Source organism: Lepisma saccharinum, chromosome 1 (genome assembly GCF_977018435.1).
Source record: "Lepisma saccharinum chromosome 1, izLepSacc3.1, whole genome shotgun sequence".
NCBI lineage: Eukaryota > Metazoa > Arthropoda > Insecta > Zygentoma > Lepismatidae > Lepisma > Lepisma saccharinum.
In genome coordinates, this window is record NC_139229.1 from 173190403 (window position 1) to 173200608 (window position 10206).

The window sequence follows — 10206 nt, forward strand, 5'->3', positions numbered from 1 at the left end:
AATTAAGCCTTCTTTTTATTTCCTCTTTAATATAATTTTCATTTGTTAATATTACTCTTAAGTATTTGAATTTGGAAACTGGTTCAAACGAGTTGTTATCAATAATTAGATTTTGATAATTACCTAGCACTGGGTTTTGGCCTGTAAGCATATATTTTGTTTTCTCTTTGTTAACTTCCAAACCTATCTCTTTAGCAGTTTTGAAAAATATTTTAGCATTATTCTTAATTGTATTTATATCATCCCCTAATAAGTCTACATCATCTGCATATGCTAACAATTGAGTTATACCATTTAATTTTAGTCCTTCTTTAGTTTCTTTTACCTTCTTAACAGCATATTCTAAGGCAAAATTAAAGAGCAAAGGAGATAATGCATCTCCTTGTTTTAACCCATCCTGAATTGTAAATTTGTCCGACACATTAATACCCACACGAATTTTACTTTCTGTTTCACTGGAGCATATTTTTATCATACTGACAAGCTTCTTAGGTATTCCAAACTCTACTAATACATTATATAATTTCTCTCTTTTGACCGAATCATATGCTTTTTTGAAATAAATGAATAGCTGATGGACATTTTGATTATATTCCCACTTTTTCTCAAGTGTCTGTCTGTTCGGTGATCGGACCAATTTTATTAATACGACCAAATACCTAAAGAAGCTCTGGAGGTATTTTTTCATAATTTTAAGGTCATTTTAATAAATAATTAGATCAGGAAATTCCTAACTCTGTCTGGTGATCGAGTTTATTTAAAGAAATATTTTCAAAATATTTTTAAAAAGAGTCTTGTATCTATAATTTCGAGACTCGGGACGAGACAACATCCCTCGAGATCTCGACGATAACGAGCCAAGAATTTAAATGTCGAGAAGCAACATTTTCGAGACGAAACAAAGCCTGTAACGAAATTGTCCGGTGTCTGCAGCATCCCTACTCAAACAAAACAAAACAAAAATTCAAGAAGTGAAATGTCCTGGGTTAGAGTCTCAGTCACGACACCGGTATATTAGTAGTATCTTCAGTTTGTATAATCAAACATGTCGCCTGGCGCACTCTTCTTGTGAGTCACAGCCTCAACTGTTCGTCTCGCTCTTTGGTTCGTGTCTGGAGCCCCTATCGTGGTGGAATCCGGAGACAGATATCCAGCCTGGCCTCTTCCTCTTGGTCCTGGTGCAGGCGAAGCCTCCACTTCTTGTAGGACAACAGTGCTGTCCGGAGCCACACGAATTGTACCTGCCGTCTGGGATGCAGCGGACGAAACTTCCCACCGTAACTAGCGGCAGGGGAGGGCAGTTGTTCACATCGTTGTTGTCTGAAAAACAAAACACATTGAATATTTTACAGGATATGACGTTACTTAATACATAAATAAACTACAGGCGTAAAGGGACGCATAAAAAGGCATCTCGATGTCCTAGTATTGAGCGTTGAGCTCACGAGGATATCGGTCTGATTTGATTAGATTTCAATTTTGTTGTTTAGGGTCGGATTTCTGTCGTTTTTGGCTAATCGCGACGATAAGGATGAGTGATATGAGGAAATTGATAAAGGGATGCTCGCAAAGAACGCCCATGCGCAGGCCGGGACTCGAATCCGGGACCTCTGCGGTCGTAGCGCGTTGTGATAACCGCTCCGCAATCGGAGTTGGCTATTCGGGTCCGAATCCCGGTGAAGACATGGATGTTCACGTATTTCCATTTCTTCTCTATCTCTCTCTCTCTCTCTATGTTTGCCTGTCTGTCTCTCTCTCTCTCTCTCTATCTGTCTGTCTATCTGTCTCTATTTTTCTCATCTTTCTCTCTTCCCTTATTATCATCTCTTCTTTGTCTCTCTCTCTCTTCTCTCTCTCTTCTCATTTCTCTCCCCCTTTCTCTCTGCTCTCTTTATTTCTCTTCTGAAAAGAAAAAGAAACAGGATAGTGAGTGAAGTGCAAGAGAGAGGGGGAGAGGCAAGAAAAAGATAGATCCCCTTTTTAAACTAGTGTCTAATTAGTACTATTTTCTTTCTTGCCTAGTAGATACGATATTAGCAAACGTGTGTCCTCCATTAGCAACATTATCTCCCAAGAAAAGAACACGTAGGAGAACCGGTCTACGGCTGGATATAACTTGTCACCTGGCAAAACAGGCGGACAGATAACGACGACTGTCGAGGGCAGAAAGTCCCTTGGGATGAGCAACCTTAAAGCTTGTGTACTCAATAACATTGCAGGCTGTCTAGTTTACGAGGTAAAAAAAAACACCGGGTCTTTAACTTTCCTTTGTATTATCAGTTTTTCTTACCCTCCCCCTTTGCTCTTTTAATGGCGAGTTGATTACTTTCGTTGTTGTAAGGGCTTACCTGTTTTCCTTTAGCATTATGAATGACTATTATGCCTATTACGTGGAGCTTTTTCCCCCTTTCTACTTCATATACAGCTGAAAATCCGGATCTGGGGTTCGCCCAGTCTCTGATGAAATGAGGTACCTGGAGGTAATCCTCAGGGAGAGGCGGCCGAAGCGTGTTGCTTTTCACATCACCTCTACAATGGTCGGCATCGTGAATATGTGGAGTTCCTACCTCCACAACCTCCCCTTTCTATGTGCCTCCATTGTTTGTTGCAATGTGGAAGAAAAATTAGTTTTGTGGAGACTGCGAACAATCGAGACTTACAGCAGTGTTCTGCTTCATTGTCTTAGCTGAATGCTCGAATCAGATCTCATCACAGAAGGTTCCAGGTTCGAGTACTTGACTGTACAGCGAAGTTCCTTAGAAAATGTCACTTCATCAATTTCAACTTATCCCTGTTAAAAATAGTATAAATTCATAGACGCGCACATAAAAAGTATAGAAGCCCATAGCAAATATTATGCATTGTTGGTCTAGCCGGCCTCCGTGGCGTAGTGGTTATCACAGCGCGGTACGACAAAAGGGGTCACCGGTTCGAATCCCGGCCTCGGCATGGGTTTTCTTTGTGATTCCCTTCACTTCATCAATCACATCATACAACCATTCATCCTCATCTTCGCGATTAGCGAAAAGGCAGAAAAACGAAGTAAAATAAACCAATTGAATCACTCAATCATCACTCATCCTCATCGTCACATTTAGTCAAACCCAGCAGAAAAACGGCGCTAAATAATGAAAATCACATCAAAATCAAATCATTGTTGTTCAGTACAGGGTGATTCATCTTTGTGCTCGAGATTTTCCTAGGATGCAGAAAAACGACGTAAAAGAATTTAAAAATACATTTTTTTTGTATCTGACTATTTCACTTAGCTTTCGTACCTCTCCAGGTTAATCAGGACGAGATAATAAATGATGAACTGATACAATAGGGAAGGATGAATATCTGGCGGAGCTTGGGTTCAAAAACTAGGGTGGCAACGACAGTTGTTTACTTTCCCTTGTTAGATAAGGTTTAACATAGTGCGGGGCAAAAGTCTTACAAAAGTGGGGGGTGCAACAAACCCCCCCGCGCCCCCCCTAATCGCCGCCACTGGTTAATATTAAGGTTCGTGCCTTGTCTTAAACAAACATAACACATTTCTATATGTAAATGAAATCATAATAATTATTTACATAAAGCAAACACGTATAGATACCCTGCACGATAAAGAAACTCCGTTAGAAGATATAAATTCATAGACGCAACAAATATTATTCATTGTTGTTTGATATATGAATGAGTCATTCTTCAATGAACTGAATCAAAAACTAGAATATGTAGCATCATCAATTTCATCAAATTATTTGCGATAATTTTCAACTCATTAATACAAATTACAGATAGTATTTTATTTCAATTTCAGAATACTGTGAAACAACCCAAGTAAACTCTGTGACATCTTTTGAGGGTGAAGGACTGTCAAAGCTTATCAGTAAGTAGCGCGGAATCCTATCATCACTCCTATCAAGTTCTCTGCAAAAGGGTCCTCTATCGTTTCTTTTAAGTAGATTTCTAGTTGTCCTTATGAATCTCGGTTTACACCTAAATTTTGATTTTCAAGCGTAAATCGAACCAGGAAACGGTTACACGAAAGGCGTACCCAGGGGAGGGGCCCTGGGGGCCATGGTCCCTCCCCTCGAACCATTAAAAAATTTAATGTGAACTTATAAAAAGCTGCGATAATATCGACGATTTTACAAATTAGTAAAAATTTTAATTTTGTCCTTGCATAAATGAATATGTTTGTTGTGTAGAGAGGCAGGCTCCAAAAGTCTGCGGTCTGCAATATTGGGTGGTTTCAGTTTTATAACTATTGATGAAAGGCTACCCCAGACAAAAATGTATGTTCTTTGTTAACTCACATTTAGAATTCTTTATTATAAAAAAAATAATTGGTAATACTCTATAATTTAATTTCTAAATATATTATTTTCTAAACATAGAATAATCATGGCTGTTCAATGGTGCTGGTATAAGAAAATTATAGGAAATTTGAAAATATTGCTAATTTGCGGAACACAGAACTGTTCGAATACTTCTGAGAATTGAATGTGAACTATAAGCTCTAAGCTGTACGCCATGTAAGCCTTTAGCTGTAAGCGACTGTGTTGCTGATTCTTGGAACTAGGGGCTGGGGATGTATTGGTGAGTTGAATTTTTTTCTGTTAGTTTGGACCATAAATATTGCAACTCTAAAATTGTACGTTTATCTCTAGCTGTAATATTGCCATAGCATTGATGGTCACACAACAGCATTTCTCCGACATCCGTGACGGGGGTTAGCAAAGAGCGCTACAACGCAAGGCGTTCCGGTTTTGAATCCCAGTCTGAACATAGGTGGTCTTTGTGAGTGTGTTCCTTCATCAATTTCATCATATCATCGCTCATCCTCATCGTCGCGATTATACAAACTTGACAGAAAGCAACGTTAAATAACCCAACTCAATCAACCTCACAGCAGTTCTGATCTATTTTCGGATCTCGCCTCTCCCTCAAAAAATCCTGGGTATGGGCCTGCATTAAGATGTGCGAAAACCTTATTTTGAGACATATGTTTTCATGCGAGAAGCGTCTCCCTTCTTGGAGGAGTCTTTATCACAGCGCATTACGTCGCCAGGGGTCGCCGGGTTCGAATCCAGGCCTGATCATGTGAGTGTCCCATCATCAACTTCATCACATAATCACTGATACTCATCGTCGCGATTAACCAAGTGTGGCACAAAAGCGGCTGGGAATCATTATCGGAACAAAAATTAAATCAGATACAAGCACTGGCGCCAGTGTTAAGTGCATTAATGTACGAAAGCTGAAGGAGATTCCTTTAAATTTGAATTGAATAAAATATAATTTATTCTATATAACAAAAAATAAGAAACGCTGGCCTGTAAATACTTTCAATAACTACTAATAAATTGACTTTACAAGCATACGTACTACTTGGACTCACCTCTTCCTCCAGAGCCTTCGTGGGTAGACGGCGTCCATGATGAAGCGTTGTGTTCGGAGGCGGACGGACGCACTGGTCTTGAGAATCCACTTGGCACCACTGACGATGAAGGATGAGGAGGAGCATCTTCATCATTGATATCGGATGTGAATGTCTGGTCCTTGGTAGCATCAGTTGGTAACCTTTCCAATTCTGCTGTAGATGTTTCGGCTTCTTCTGAGTTGGAATCCTTTCCAGCTTTTTCAGTGTTGCTTTCTGGTATTTCAGATGTTGCTTCGGTTATGGTGATCTCCTCTCCTTGAATACCTTCACTTTTCCCGTGATCAGACATGGCATCAGACTTGTTGGATTCTTCTTCATTGGGGGTCTCCTTATCTGTAATACCATCTGCTGTTGGTAGGTTTTCTTCGTTTCCCGATGGTAACTCTTCATCCTGGTTTCCCAAATTGTCTTCTTTTGGCTGCTTCTCATTTGAAGAGTCTTCAACATCAGTCCTCCGGTTTTCATCATCATTATTTGGTTCATCCATTGTGGCACTTTCTTCTTCTGTGTTTGACATCTCTCCTATTTTTTCATTTGGAATTGCCGATGCATCATTCATGTCTAACGTTGCGCTATCAATTGGTGTTTCTTCATTACTACCCCCATTAGGAGGAGTTTCCTCAGCTGTCCTATCGCTTTCATTTTCACTGTTTTCAGCTGTGTCTTCAAAGCTAGGAGAATGGGCATAATTATTTTCGTCTCCGCCTTCCACATCGCTCGTGTCCTTTGATTCCGCTCCACTATCTGCTGCTGTATGATTGGAATTGCCGTTCGAACCAATATCTGACTTCGCAGTTACTTCATCAATAGTCCCTTCATGCTTCTTTTCATTATCGGAGGTTACTAGAGCATCTTCAGCCGATTCATTATGTTCCAATCCCGGAGATATTTCAGGTGCGCTTTGCTCAACATAGCTATCATTGGTATTTCTTTCTGCTTCTTCTTCGCTTTTTATTGCATCTTGTGTATCACCGGGGTTCTCATTTTCAATACCATCAGTGTTAAATGGTAGAGTTAGGTCTTTTGCTTTCTCGTTGTCATCTTGTGCCAATTCACCGACGTCACCACTTCTTGTATCTTTACTATCTTGGTCGTTTAAATTTGAATTTTCATCTTGTAGTTTCTCCTCCCCTGTTCCGCTCCCGTGACCGTCTTCATCAATGGGATTTGTAGCGTCGCCTTCGGAATTTGAATTTGTGGGATTTGAAATTTCCTCCTCTGCCTTCTCAGCAGGCAACTGGTCTGCATTTTCTTCAGGTTCAGTTTCTCTACCAGGTGATTTTTGTTCCTCTGGACTGTTTGAATTTTCAGCAGACATTATTTCCTGTCCATCTGCACGTTGGTCGCCGTTATCAATATTAGATGAAGCGATATCTTCAGCGTTCGTTGGAGATTGGTTAGAAATTTCTCCTTCGTTTTCTTCCCGTTCATTGGTAGCAACCCCTTCCTCATTATTTGCAATTTCATGATCATTATTCGAAACACCTGAGAGATCATTGTTGTGTTCTCCTTTTTCAGTGCTCAATTTTTGTACCTCGGGACCGTTGCTAGAATTTCCATCAGACATTGTTTCCTGTTCATCTGTAATTTGGTCAGTATTATCATTATTTAATGAAGCTGTATCCTCGGTGTTCGTCGGAAATGGGTTAGAAAATTCTCCTTCGTTCTCTTCCCGCTCATTGGTAGGAGATTCGATAGCATCTAGTGATTTTCCATCTTCATTATTTGCAAATTCTTGGTGATTACTCTCAATACCTGATATTTCATTATTTGTTTCTTCATTTTCTTCAATTCCCCGTCTTGTTCCCTCGGCTTCCACTGAACTCTCTCTTAAACCTTCTGTTAGTGAATTTATTGGAATATTATCAGATATTTCTTCTGTTTGAGTTTCCTCGGATGCCTCCTTTTCTTCTGTTTTTTCGGAATTAGATGCGAAAGAACTTGAATTTTCTTCGATAAAATCATCAGACGACGATCCGTCTAATATCTCTCCGTCTTCATTTTCGTTTACTCTATCAGTGTCAGTCCCAATGGAATTTGGATCTTCACCGCCTGATTCCTCACTTTTCTCCTCAGAAGCTGTATTTTCTTCATTCATTGAGTCTTTTTCTGGCGTTGCTTCATCCTCCGATACATCCGCTCCACCTTCACGCGATTCATCTTTACCATCTTCTTCCATTTCGTTATCTTTGTCCTCTTCTGATTTACTCGTGTCTTCAGAACTGGACGTATCTGCTCTGGATTTTTTATCGTCATTTACAACCTTGTCGCGAGTCTCTTTCGAATACACTTTATTATCGCCTTCTCCAGGTGAATGTTTCTTGCATTCGCAGTCGCAATCCATTTTGCTCTCTTCCTCTTTTTCTTGATGTGCATTATGGCCTGAATAAGTGTCTGAGTCATCCAGTTGTCTCTCTACAGAATTGCTGGCTTGTAATTGGCTTTCTCCTTTACCAATTTCTTTCGAATATTTAGATTCTTCATTTTCTTCTTCGTCTCGTTCTTTAGGGATTTCCTTGCTACTATCGTCATTAGCTACCTCTGTTGCCTTTTCTTTTGGGTTATCATCTTCATTTATTCCTAATTCTTCTACCTTTGAGTTATTTTCTTGAACTTGCTCTTTGCTAGAGGTATTGATCGGTATGTCGGTATCTTCATTTTCGTTATTGTTATTTTTGCTCTTAGAACACGGGCATGATGACTTTTCTTCCGTCGATTTCTCATTTTCCATTTTGTTTCCTTCACTGCTATTTTCTGAAACTTCGTTATTTTCTTCTTTGTCCCCTTTTCCTGCTCTTGTGTCGTTTTCTTGATATCCTTCTTCGTGTTTGTCGTCTTCAGTATTTGCCAATCTATTATGATCGTCAGAACTATCATTGTGAGAGTTGCTGGGTATATCTTTTGTTTTATTTTCATCGGTCGTGTTGTGATCTCCATCTTCGCCATCACTTTTATCTGTTGGTGAATTCTTTTCAGACGATATATCAGATAGCGTGTCTGAGATATTTTTGTTTGGTTTACTTTCTGAATCTTTTTTGTCTTTGTTGTAACTTTCATTTTCTTCTCCTTCTTCCTTCTTTCTACTCTTTACTGAAGAATCGATGCCACTACTGTCATCAGACTCTTTTAAAATTTCTTCACTTTCCGATGCCTCCAAGTCCTTTTTCTCACTTGCATTTTCTTCATCCTCCTCTTTAACGGAATCATTCTCGTTGCTTATTTCGGCATTTTCGCTTTCTTCAAGATTTTTATCATTGTTATTGATATGGTGTTCCCCAGATGTACTTTTTTGGTTACCTTCTTTAGACTCCCTTTCGTCGTCTTCTGATAACTCCTTGGTACTATTTTTATCATTATGTTCTTTCTCAGATTCTTTCTCGCTCTTGGGACTTGCTGGATCACTAACAGAGTCACGTGTTTCGTCGTCGTCATTACTTTCTTCATCATCATCATTTGCTTTAGAATCTAACACTTCATCCTTTTTAGGATCTCCGTCATTTTCATTGTCTTTTGAACTTTTATCTTCGTCAGTGATTTCTTCTTGTCCATTTGATTGATTTGTATCATCTTCTGTATTTGTTGCTTCCTTGTTTTCTTCTGTAGCATCGTGACGTTCAACATTACGTAAATCTTTATCAGACTCTTGATTGTCAGATTTTGTTGTATCTTCTTTATCGGTATCGTTACCTAAACTATCTTCTTCCTCGCCATCTTCAGATTCCACTGAAATCTGGCGATCTTCATTTTTCTCTTCCGTAGCACTATCATCACCTGACGCTTTTCGATCTTCCTTCGAACTATCACCTTTCTCACTCGTCCTGTCTCTTCTCTCGGCACTAGTGTCTGTATCATTGTTTTCTTTTGACAGTAAAGATCTGTCCATGTACTCACCCCATAGATGTGCATCTTCCCTCAGAGACCTGCTTGCCCTTTGTACTACAGACCCGAAGTCACTTGTCCCAGCGTCCGCGCCGATTTCCTCTTGATCCTCCTTGCCCCCGGCTATCTCTGGAAGGGAAGCTCTGGAGTCCAGTGGAAACGGGAATACATTCTGGAGAAAGAATGCAAACACAAGAACACTACACAAACACACCCGCCGTCGCATCTTAAACACGAGGAAAACCGACTTTATGTCGTTCTGCCCGCTTCTGAAAGTTCGCCGAATGGTGATTACACGGCACAATGAACTACTTCGCCCGCTATGCTACAAATTGCCTGCACGCCAAGATAGGTGCTTGCAATAGCGGTGTTGTCTTCCCAAAGATAAAGAGCGGTCACAAAGAGAAATTTCCTTCCTGTTTGTTTTCATTATCTGAAAAAAACATTCTTAAAAAGCTGGGACTTATGTCAAGTGCCGTTTATATATTTGGAGCGGAGGTTTTAAATCTTGAATTGTAAGACTGGCATATTTTCATGGAAAGAGATAACAGTGTACCCCCTTTCTTGACGTATTTGATAATGCTGTTTGATATTATCATGAAGACCTGAAACTCCGACACTGGCCACAATTCGGAATATTATCAATTCAATTTGAAGTTTTGTTTTCATATTTTTGTTCGTAAGTGTGTTAAATATCTTCCTTGGGAATGCTATACTCTTTCCCGGTAATCTCTGGAGCAAGTGAACGAAAGCAAATCTCTGCAGAGGATTCGACCAATGAACGCGTGAGAGCGAACGGTATTGCATGGAGGGGAGAAAGAGACTGCAGTAACCAGCCTTTGTAGCAGCGTGTACTGCTTCGCTCCGTCCACTCGTTTTCTCTCCTTCTCTAACATTAT

General features: G+C 39.8%; 1 protein-coding gene across 1 annotated transcript; it reads right to left on the reverse strand.

The window, feature by feature from the left end:
• Positions 1 to 864: 864 nt before the first annotated feature.
• On the reverse strand, positions 865 to 9591 carry LOC145990157 (uncharacterized). The gene is made up of 2 exons (XM_083125826.1): positions 5387 to 9591; positions 865 to 1320 (listed from the first exon to the last, which is right to left on the reverse strand). Exons 1-2 carry the CDS (start codon positions 9531 to 9533, stop codon positions 1082 to 1084), a joined length of 4386 nt encoding a protein of 1461 aa, XP_082981952.1. The 5' UTR covers positions 9534 to 9591; the 3' UTR covers positions 865 to 1081.
• Positions 9592 to 10206: the final 615 nt, after the last annotated feature.

What these genes read in the sequence shown, in the direction of transcription:
- LOC145990157 (XM_083125826.1), bottom strand. Translation starts at nt 9,533, where the DNA reads ATGCGACGGCGGGTGTGTTTGTGTAGTGTTCTTGTGTTTGCATTCTTT. An exon ending in CGAAGGCTCTGGAGGAAGAG is followed by an intron (nt 1,321 to 5,386) that starts GTGAGTCCAAGT and finishes TTTGTTTTTCAG; the next exon opens with ACAACAACGATGTGAACAAC.